This window comes from Papaver somniferum, chromosome 3, assembly GCF_003573695.1.
Source record: "Papaver somniferum cultivar HN1 chromosome 3, ASM357369v1, whole genome shotgun sequence".
In the NCBI taxonomy this organism is placed as follows: domain Eukaryota; kingdom Viridiplantae; phylum Streptophyta; class Magnoliopsida; order Ranunculales; family Papaveraceae; genus Papaver; species Papaver somniferum.
Window position 1 is genome coordinate 31,942,732 of NC_039360.1, and position 11,856 is coordinate 31,954,587.

General features: G+C 35.4%; 1 protein-coding gene across 1 annotated transcript; it reads right to left on the bottom strand.

Moving 5' to 3' along the window:
* Positions 1–145: 145 nt before the first annotated feature.
* On the bottom strand, positions 146–5,972 carry LOC113355751 (putative ATPase N2B). The gene is made up of 14 exons (XM_026598687.1): positions 5,759–5,972; positions 5,230–5,366; positions 4,981–5,123; positions 4,571–4,716; positions 4,189–4,268; positions 3,484–3,741; positions 3,237–3,347; positions 2,885–3,007; positions 2,222–2,343; positions 2,077–2,146; positions 1,668–1,760; positions 1,299–1,426; positions 805–946; positions 146–492 (listed from the first exon to the last, which is right to left on the bottom strand). The coding sequence occupies exons 1-14, from the start codon at positions 5,904–5,906 to the stop codon at positions 337–339; spliced, it is 1,857 nt and encodes a 618-aa protein (XP_026454472.1). The 5' UTR covers positions 5,907–5,972; the 3' UTR covers positions 146–336.
* Between the last annotated feature and the right edge of the window lie 5,884 nt (positions 5,973–11,856).

Genomic DNA, 11,856 nt, shown 5'->3' on the forward strand with positions numbered 1-11,856 from the left:
AACTTAAACCTCCTCAAAATAAGAAAATTTTGTTGATACATCTCATAAAAATGTGTTCATGACTAGACTAACAGGCATTAAACTGACTAAGCTTCCATAATGGTCCAACTGTATAAGCCCCTTTCGCAACCTTGATTTTACTCAGTTAAGACTTTAAATCACTAAGATCAGTTTAAATGAGGGACAACAGTTTGTATTACACACTACACCTGATCCATAATAGAAAGCTGCAGCAGTAATCTATGAACCCATTTATTAAAATGATACAAAGTACAGAAGTTGGTAATTATTTTGTGAAACAAGAACAACAATAAATCATGAGGATGAATGGAGCAACTAAAATGAGACTGCTGGTTCAGATGATGAAGGTTCAGATTTTGAAGTTCTTGGATGAGAATCACTCACTACATGTTGATTCTTTTGGAAATATGGATGTATCTGTGAAACTTTTTCCAAGTACAAAGAGCTCTGCATTTCAATAAGTCTTGAAACCTACAGGAAGATCACGGTTTTTAGATGTAATTACTATAAATCAAACACATGGGAGGCCAGTAACGACGATTACAAAGCGTTTCAATGCATTCAGAAAGACGGGAAAAGAGATAGAAGCCACGATTAAACTCGTGTCATTAGCATGGGTTGTAGGAACTCCACAGTGACTGGGGAGACATGAATGCATGATCTTGTGGTTTAGCTGACCGTTTACCGTAGGGCCAATCAAAAGGTGGAGTTGATTTTTATCACCATTATACACGGATCGAACAAACTCACAATAATATAAATGGCTAGATTCAGGTAACTTACTGCTCTACGGAAGGCAAACATCTCTTCTTGTCCTGATAACAGGGACTGAATACCAGATGGTGCACCACTTGAACTCACACTTCCTTTTGCTAACACATCTCGACGTAGTGCCCCACCCTCTGTCTCTGTCTCGAATTGAAAACTGAAAAAAAAATTGCTAACATCAAACCATGAATGTCTAAACCAACCCCGACATTGCATAATGTAGAGTATGCTATTTCTTTCAGATTTTGCACAAACACTGTGATTACCACTTTTGCTTGACTCTTGATACATATATTTGTCATTCAAGGGTAACTACTCAAATTTCCCAGTAAAGAACTCGTTTTAAGCCTATTGCTGGATAATAAATGTAAAATATGGTGACACAGTTTTCATATAAGACCAAAAGTGTCAACCCTGTTATAACTGGACATCCTAAGCGCTAACATTCATGGTATACCTGTAGAGGGATTAATGATAATGTATTTGCAGCTGAAAACCAGAAAAATTACCTCTCCAAATCAAAAAGTGTTCCCTCATCTGTTCCTTGAAATAGATTATCGATAGAAGAAGCTGCAGTACAAAAAAGGCTGCAGTGATGATTGTATAACTCATCGACGAGGGTGATAAATCGGCGTGCCTGATACATAAGAAATTGATTAAGAACCATGATAAAAACAGATAACACATTTCTTTTGGACAAATAAGGTGTCTAAAACAGAAAAAAAATTTGGTAACCCTAGGCCCTAGCTATTTAGCAATTAGCTCATTAATGCCAGCTCTAACTAGTTATTTCGGCTTTCTACAGGTGGCTTCAACTATAACCACAGGTGTCTGAGCAAGATAAGAATGAAAAAACCATAAAAATAACAAAGAAATACCTTGTCCCTAATGCGCATACTCATCACGGGAATGTCTGATACAAATATAGTGTGGTAATTTTTTGCTATTGCAATATAGTCTGCTGCTCCAACCTGCAAGATAAAGATAAGGGCATGTCTTCACAAAACGTGATGTGGCAGGACAAAAAGTAAGAAGAGAAAACTTAGCAGTGGTTAACTGGTTGTATATGTTCTGCATTAAATGAGGAAAAGAGGTCTTTTTGTATGGGAAAGAAAAGCTGTCTTATTACTTCTGCAAATTGATTCCCTGGCATTCTTATCACATTTCATCATCGACATTTTCTTAATTATGGCAAATGGTAGATAAAGTACCGATAGAATTGAGATAGTTAAAATAATCCATCAAATACAGTTTCTTTATTAGGATTAAGTTTATATATATTATTACCGGGCGACCACATAGATAGTCAAATGTGAAGCGCGCTACCCCATTGCAGCTTTCAGGAACTTCCAAATACCTGAACAGAAAGCATACAACATCAGTTGGCAGATGTTTATTTGTGGGTATAATCAAGCAACGTTTAAGTGTATACCTTCCAAACATCACAGGGATAGTATTGGATACAATCTTTCCACCAGATTGGTTGATGACTTTAGACCACATTTTCTCAAATTCTTTAGCTGCCTTATCATCCAAGGGTGACAAGTAGCGAACCTACGGACAAGACATTGAAGGACAATCATTGGTTATATTCATCATAGTAAGTTCAACAATTACGATCTACTACTTCTCATTTTTCTCATGATTTCAGCATCACCATTTCAGCCTTCATAGAAATCATCAGTTAGGATGATGTTATCTAATAAAGTAAATCCAAATGAAGGTTACAAACCTCATCCAGAACCTTTTTGAAATCTGTAATGTTCATTGCCTATATTACCTTTTATATGAGGCACGTTAAAATATTTAGAAAAAGGACATATTTTTTAAAACACCGAGATCTTTTGGGAATATTCAGCATTCGAGATAGGTGGAGGAAGAGGAAATCAAGGACACACTTAGGGAATTGCAGTAAGTTCATCATCAATTGGTCATTTGTCAAGTCAGTTAGTACCAAATACAGATAGAATCATAAATCTGCAGATGATAAAATCGTGCAAGAATCAACAGATAACAGCTAACAGATACATAATCATGACTGTGGGCATAGACAGGTAACAACACAAATAATTAGCACACAATTTAAACTCTTCACCTGATCTACGCTGCTTTTTGCTATAAAACGGCGATAATCGATCTCACTTCCAATCAAAACATTCTGACAATGCTCATCCAATTTCCGTACAAGTTTCAGGAAAATATCCTTCTGCATGCCATCCTAGTGTTGCAGAAAAAAAAAATACGAGAGTTAAAAGGAAAGCTTCTACTGGAAAAAACGTGCATATCTAAGTACAAGAACCACCCATATTGAGAAAATAAAATAAAATAATGATTATGATTATGTTCTGCAGTACGATTACATAGCACCAATGATGTTATATCAAATTAAACTAGTTAGCACCAATAGATGGATTGGATTGGTAGCTACTATCAACAAAACAAAATACCTGATTCAAATCTTCAGGTGCTCTATTACTAGTAGCGACAAGAACGGTCCCAGTAGTTAACAATCTGCTCAGAATTCCAGATAAGGCGATGATAGCGAACACATCAACAGTCTGTAATAGGAAAACATATAACAGATTACCGATTAATCTGTCAATCGGTAACCACATTTATAATTTTGTTTCTGTAAGCCTCATACAAGGATCACTTAGTCCATTTAGCAAGTACTAGACCTGCTTTTTGCAGCACCTGTATCTCATCAAAGCAAAGAATGCTTGCTCCTTTTTGACCTGCTTGACGATCTAGAAGAAATTTGTCTGCTACAGCAGGGAGAATGTTTTTCAGCTGCACTTCTTGTTTATATCTTTCTTCTGCAGCCAACCATTCTTTCACCTTTGTATCAAAAGGAAGGTTCATAATCCAACTAGAAATGCTTGACCGTGAAGACTTCTCCTCCACTTGTTTCTTCCATAGATTATGCATATGTTCATTTATTTCAAGCATGGCCTACAAAGAACATTATGGAAGTGTAAGTTTCATAACTAGAGGTACCAGGATGAGCCAAAAGATGTGGGGATATATATCACAGTAGTATATGAATGTCACACATGATCTCTGTGTCTTGCTTTCAAGTTATAGTCAATCTCAATTTAACAGAGGAAGACAACATGATTTCAAGGACACTGTTCAATTCGCAAAACCATTACTCCTGCAAATGCTGTTTGCTTTCAAACAGCGGGTGGCAGATTAAAGTAAATGTATGCATTTACCTGCCCCACTCTCTTCAAAAACTTCAAAATAGTAAGGAATAATAATGCTTTGGCATGTGTGAAACAGGAGCAGTTTATCTTCTCCTGTTTCTTTTTATTTTCGATCGTGAGGACAATAATACAGTGTTCTTAAGTAGGAAAGATATACATATACAGAGAAGCGTGATTGGTAACAATTTCTAACCTCGTGAAAGTGATACCTTCTTCTGTGTGGAATGATACCTTCAGTGGAACTGTAAAACATGTCCATCAGCATTGTTTTTCCTGGAAATGCACAATGCACGAGTATGTACTTTAGATAACAATTCCACATATCAGCAAAAGATTAAAAATAAAGTAACTAGAGCGACTGCAACATATGTTTTTAGGAAATTGTTAAGAAAAGTAATAGAAAAGGAAAACAAATAAGGTTTTTACTAGATAATGACTCAAGCAAATGATGGAAATATGGATAAAGGTTCAATTATAAACATCCTAGTAACTGGAATTTCTCAGGACAGATAAGAAATAATCATACCAAAACCATTTACTCTATGGAAGCACATGGTCAATGTCCAATAACATACCACTTCCAACATTTCCATACAAATATAATCCTTTAGGGGCAACTGGAGCAACTGGACGGTGACCAACTGCGGAATCCAACCTCCTCTCTCGATTAAGATATGAGACCCATTTACCCACTCCTGGTTCTACACTATCGTTTCTTTTCCTGAGCCACAGAACATAATTTATTAATGAAAAAAACAAGCACTTCTTTCCCACAGTTAATATAATTCAATCTACTCTTTAGAATATCAACAGTATTTCAGTCCATTAATTCCTAATGGACGGCTTTCCACAAATTATATCAAAATTGCACATACAAAAGTAGATTTTCCAAGAGCAGGCATCATATTTTCATCCCCCTCTAATTAAGAATCAAAAACCTCTCGCACAGATATGTATATAAACTCCCATAGAAGCTAGAACTAACCGTATAATATACTTTTCCATAAAGGAACTCCTTTTTTTGTTGGCTGCTGTCCATACACCACCCTGTTGCCTAGCCTCAGCTTCCTCTGTCAAAAGCCTTCGTCTCTCATCCTCTCTACTCTTTTCCCATTTGTCCAGCTTTAACTGCAACATGAAAAAGTGAGAGTTATTATTGATGTTAGAAAACAAGTTCAGAAAAGCAAATACTTCATCGAATAACATCATTGACACGAAAAAAAAAAAAACATACATGATATTCCTCCATATCTTTCTCATACTGCTTCAACCTCCCAAGTAAATTCTGCAATTCAATAGCCACTTTTTCTTGGAATGGGTCATGTTGTAGCTTCCCTTGTTCAACCAAGCTCTTGTACTTAATAAGAGGTCCTATTTACAAAACCAAATCCAAAAATCAACAAAACACTATTAAAAACATGATCAAGCACCACCATACCTCACAATATTTGTGTAAAAATATGTATTAATAAGCTTTTGGAGCCAATTTGGGGAGTGGGGGCAACTGCCCCCACCACCATTGGATCCAACATAGGATTTTTCTCATGCATGTATTATACAACACTGAATCTTATAATTTACAATTTCTGGTCGGATTTTGAAATATTACGAGGTTTCAAACATAATCCTAAGCTTCAAAATTACCTAAATTAGAGAAAATGATACAAAAACAATATCAAATTTGAGCTCAGTAAACAATCGTAAGAGAATCACATTATAGAAGAATCAAGATGATTAAAGTTATAGAAGTAAACAATGCGAACCTGGATTCTTTGAGGAGGAAGATGAATTGTTAGAAGAAGGATGATTACAGTAACAACGAAGAATCACATTTCTGTGAACATTAGGAGATCTGCGAGTTAGGGTTTCACGGATTAAAGTTCGTGATAGAGACATTGAAATTCTCCTCATTGTGTGAAGTATTACCGAGAAGAAGAGAGTTCTCCAAATGATCGGGGTTTTCTTCAAGTAGCGCCATTTTTGATTGAATCATGGGAAAAAAGTGCAAACATAAATGAAACAAGTGACGTGGTTTATTTGTGACCGGTTAGTTTTAAGAGAGTGTACCATACCTACTACCAAGTTGGGACATTTCCGGATTTTCAAAATACAAGGGATGGGATGGGAGAAATATATTTGGCAAGTTGGGAAATTTCTTTTTTGGCGATTCTCGAACATATTTGGTCCTGCAGCATCATGATCAACCATTTTACAGATGATTAGATGTGATATATGTTGGAAAACGATTAATAAAAAATAATATTTTAAAGTTTTAATAAAAATTATAATTTATTGTTTTATTTTGTGAGTGAAACTTATTAGTCACACATTGTGGAGTTTCCAATTTTTAGTAGTTTTAAAAAACCATATAAACCTTTTAGTCCCCACATCGGGGAGTTTTTCTTCTTAAGTTGTATTTGTCAATTATATAATGGTGGGTTTGTTTACAGAATTCACGATTTTCAGGATTTATAATTCCATGGGATTATGAATTCTAGGATTCATGTAAATCCCTCGTGTGTTTGGTAGCTCATTTAAAATTCCTAGAATTCATAGAATTATCTTATTTTTAAAGTCCATATACTGTTTGGTACTCCCTCCGTTCCTAAATAATAGGCTGGTTTCTATAAATAGATGTTACAACAAAATAGGCTGGTTTCCTAATTGGGAAAGTCAAATGTTACTTTAGTTTTTTGGGACCACTTTTCTCTTAACTTTTTTTATAACAAGTGTCATGTGGACCATTTCACTTTACTTCTTTTACTGACAAGTGTCATGGGGACCATTTCACTTCACTTCTTTTATTGACAAGTGTCACGAGGACCACTTTCAATGATTAGTTCTCTTAATTTCCTTAATGTTCTCTAAAAACAAAACCAGCCTATTAAAAATGAACGGAGGGAGTATTACCTTAGAATCCTAAAATTGTATATATATGATATTTAAAGTTAAAAAAAGTGGGTCCATAAATCCCTTGATAAGTTTCCCAGCAAATCTTAGGAGGGAGGGGTCGGACTCCATATGAAGGATTTGCTGGAAAACTGAATCTCGTGGGAAACGTGATTCCAGGAATTTGGGCGACCAAACATAACAAAGGAAACATAATTCCACCGAATCCCATGAACCCATAAATTCCACCTTTAAAATTCTACATCCAAACCCAGCATAAACGAATTCACTACTTTTGTAGAATCTATGGGAAAGGGGTTGCTCTATATTTAGAGAGACCCTTAAGGGAAAAAACATATTATATTATTTTCTCAAGTGTTCGAGATTTTCCTTTATGGTTTTTTCGGAGTTGCCAAGCTCAAGTTGAGCATCTACTACATATACTAGTAGTAGGTGTACTAGGGTGTTTTATCCTGGAGATATCCGTCCTGCGAGGGCTATAGCATCACTCTTGAGTGTAGCCGGGCGCAAAAGTCTTACGGGCAACGTGTTGAACACGTGACTCACTCTGTTTTTCCAAAGTTTTGCCTTGTTGTTGTTGCGGAGATATGGGGAGCTCGTTCGTTTCATCAAATCGATCACTTCCATTATAAAGGAGTTAAGTATCAATAACTTTTTCTTATTTGATTTTTCCTTGTTTTTGATTATTGCACCCAACAATCTTAAGACACTAGAATTTGTAATAATCGAAAATGGTTGGTTGGTTTGTGAATCATGGATGTTAATTGTGGAGTGAAAAATAAAAACGAATTTTTAAGTCAGCTGTAGAGTTTCGAGTTTATTTCTTAACCTAGAAAGAATTTCGATGAACCCTTTTGACACAACGTAGTAGGCATCCTGATAGTTACCCACGTAAAATTTCATAATTTTTTGAGTTGTAAAAGTATATTTTTGATATTTTACAAAACAGAGAAACGTTCCTGAAAAATTCTGAGGGGCAGAATTTTGTTGTTAACTAAAGTAGTTTTTGTGGGGTAACCATGAGTTTTTTGATATGGTGGTTCAAACGAAGTTTATAAATCTAGATATTATCTTCAAAACTCATATTTTATCTAAGCTAAGGTTTGTGAGATGTGGTGTATTAAGTGATTGGGAAATTGTTGTGTCCGTGGTCAGAGTATCAAAGAAGTTTGTGACATGAAATTGAAAAGGAACATGGCTACCAGGCGCATGTGCATAAACACAAGTATTCCAAAGCTGACAAAGGCGAGAACATCAAACACAACTCTAATCGTAGTCTTCATAAGAAAGGTATGTTTCGTAAAACTGAATCCGGCATTACTTTAATTAAGGGTGATTGTTATGTTTGTAAAATTCCTGGCCATACGGCATTACTTTAAATCTTTTAGCACAATTGTTCAGAGTAATTCTAAGCCCTTAGAATTAATTCAGTTAGGCCTAGTTGACATGAGTTCAACCCAAAACCACTATGGTAAAAGATGGTTTATAACTTTCATAGATGATTGTACGAGGTATCATCTTGTATGCTTTCTTAGGGATAAGGATGATGCCTTAGAAGCCTTAAGATGTATAAACTTGAAGTTCAAAACCAATTAGAAGCCTTGAACATAACAACTGTATCCTTAAGAAGATGATAATTGCCATGTTGAGTAGTTCAGGATTACCTACGGGTTTGTGCGGGGAGGCAGTCCTCTTAACTAGTATATCCTGAATATAGTACCCTTAAGGATCAGATGAAACTCCATATGATTTATGGAAAGGTAGATGACCTTCTTATGAATGCGTCAAAGTGTGGGGGTGTTTGACTAAGATTGTCATTCCTCTTCCTAAAAGAACTAGATAGAAACCAAAAATGTTGAAGTCTTCATATAGGGTACGCTGAGTATAGTTCTACACATAGATTTTTGGTTGTGTGTTCTGATTTTTCATACTTTGGTGTGATTTTTCTGACTTTGTTGTGAATACTATTACATAATCTAGGGATGCTGAGTTCTTTGAACATGTTTATTCTTAAACCTGTACCTCATTAGAGATGTGTTGTTGATCCCCTAGATTTATTTTCAAATAGTCAGAACTTATCTTAAAGGAAGATGAAGTTAAGGTTGATCCTAAGAGAAGTAAAACAATCAGACTTGAGACTTCTTATGAAGCCGACTTCATAACATGCCTAGCTTAGTCTAATCTATGGACTTGTAAAGAAGCCTTGATATCTACTGAAACCTCATTCTGGTAAGAGGCTTCATTTAGTAAAATGGACTCAGTCCGTCGGAACCTGACTTCGGAGGTTTCTAGTTTACCTCCAGAGAGTAAGACCATGAGATGTAAATGAGTCTTTAAGAGGAAACATTAGGTATATGGAACTGTGGAAAAATATTAGGCTAAGTTGGTAGCTAAAGGCTATAAACTAATAGAAGGTGTATACTTCCTTGATTCTTATTCATATGTGACGAGATTTACTTCTGTTGAGATGTTAATTGTTATTGCTGTCATAAACAAATTAGAGATACATCAGATGGATGTTAAGACAGCTTTTCTAAAATCGTGAATTAGATAAAGAAATTTACATAGACCAACCTGAGGACTTTGTAGTGAAAGGTTATGATGACAAAGTTTGTAAGTTGAAATTTTTTTTGTATGGTTTATAAAATAAACACGTAAACAGTGACATGGAAAATTTGATCATGTGATAATGTGTAGTGGATTTAAGTTAATGAATCTGACAAGTATATTTACAAGTAACTTGTTAAGGATGCATGTGTAATTGTATGCTTGTATGTTGATGATATGCTTATACTTGATACAAACATAGATGTGATTAATTCCACTAAAAACATGTGCTGAATGAGAACGTTGACTTGAAAGACTTAGGCCCTGTTGATGTAATCTTAGGGATGAGGATTAGAAAATAATATAACATATGTAATCTTAGTCATTCTCATTATGTTGAATTTGTGCTTAAGAGATACGATCAGTGTGATTGTAAGCCTGCTTGTACTCCGTACGATTATTCTTGTAGACTCAAGAAAAAAGGGTAATGGAGTATCTTAACTTGAATACTCAAGAGTTATAGGATGTCTGATGAATTTAATAAACTGTAAGAGTCCAGACATTTCCTATATTATGAGTAAGTTAAGTAGATATAATTGTAGTCCAGAGCAATAGCATTCAGATGCACTGAGTAGAGTATTATGATACCTAAAATACTCTATTACCTTTTATTTGATTTATGAAAGGTATCTTGCTGTCCTTGAGGGACTTTGTGATGTAAACTGGATAGTTGACTCAGAGGAGTCTAAGTCTACGAGTGGATATGTTTTACTCTAGCATGAGGGTTTGTTTTTGGAAGATTTACAAACAAACATATATTGCTCAATTCATTATGGAATCTGAGAGTAGTTAGATAAAGCACGATAGGGGGCCGAGTGCCTAAGATGCTTTTTAGAAGACATTCCTTTCTGGCATAGGCCTGTGCCAGCTATATCTGTACATTGTGTTAGCAAAGCTATAATAGCTAAAGCTGAAAATAACTAATCTCAATCGGCGTTATTTCCATTGATTGGATAAAGTCCAAGGAGAATATCGCGCAACCTTTGACGAAAGGTTTATCCCAAGAGATAGTTAGAAATGCATCAAGGGGGAAGGGGCTTAAGCTCATAAATTAAACTTGCCATGAAGGATACTCAACCTTGCTGACAGGAGATCCCAAGAACAAGGTTTCGAATGAGACAACTAATTTGTGGTGGGTAAAGGTAAACATTATCAGAGAATTTTATTCTTTGTCCCTTCCCTATGGTGTAGACGTGATAGTGTGACTGCATGTGAAGGATGACTTTTAAGAAGTCTTAATGAGTTCTATAGTTTCAATTTAAGATTGAAGTGGGGTGTAGCAGTAACACTCTTTATGGAAACTCACCTATCTGAATGAGGAAGTGGGGCCGCTTCCTATGAGAATATGAGCTTTGATTCTCTAGAACATTCTGAGAAACAGGATATGTCCAGGTCCAAATTGGACAAAATGGCACGAGCTTGGCAGCAACCTTGGAGATATCACCCGTGGTTGTTATTGCGAATTACATCAAATGCTAGCAGTTCAAGACATAGTTCACTGTCTCTAGCAAGTAATTCCGGTAATATCTCACTAAGAAAAGGTTCAAGACCTCATGGACACCTCTGCCTAAAATGGTATTTCCTGCGCTTTTTATGTGATTTTCGTTTTGATGGTTTTGGTATTACTGGAACTTAGGAACTAAAGGTCACTAAGGGTTCACTAGTTCATGCTTTTTCACTTTGGTGAAAGATACCTATAGTCTCACCATGTGAGAACTAAAGATGAAAGCTCTCAATACTATTATGATTTTTTCAATCCATAGTATGACCCTGGGGTCAACACACTTTTGTGTGAGGGAGAGGACGTAGAAATGACTAGTATTATTTCAACACTTGCACGATCAGTCTGTTTGGATCGTGAGATTGGGATGTTGATTTACTAAGATCTATATGTGTTTTCATGTTTTATTAAGTTTTCATTCATGTGGGGGATTGTTGGAAAACGATTAATAAAAAATATTTTTTTTAAAGTTTTAATAAAAATTATAATTTATTGTTTTCTTTTGTGAATGAAACTTATTAGTCCCACATTATGGAGTTTCCAATTTTTAGTAGTTTTAAGAAACTATATAAACCTTTTAGTCCCAAATCGGGGAGTTTTTCTTCTTAAATTGTATTTGTCAATTATATAAACATATTCACTACTTTTGTAAAATCTATGGGAAAGGGGTTGCTCTATATTTAGAGGGACTCCTAAGGGAAAAAACATATTATATTGTTTTCTCAAGTGTTCGAGATTTTCCTTTATGGTTTTTTCGGAATTGCCAAGCTCAAGTTGAGCATCTACTACATATGCTAGTAGTAGGTGTAGTAGGGTGTTTTATCCTGGAGATATCCGTCCTGT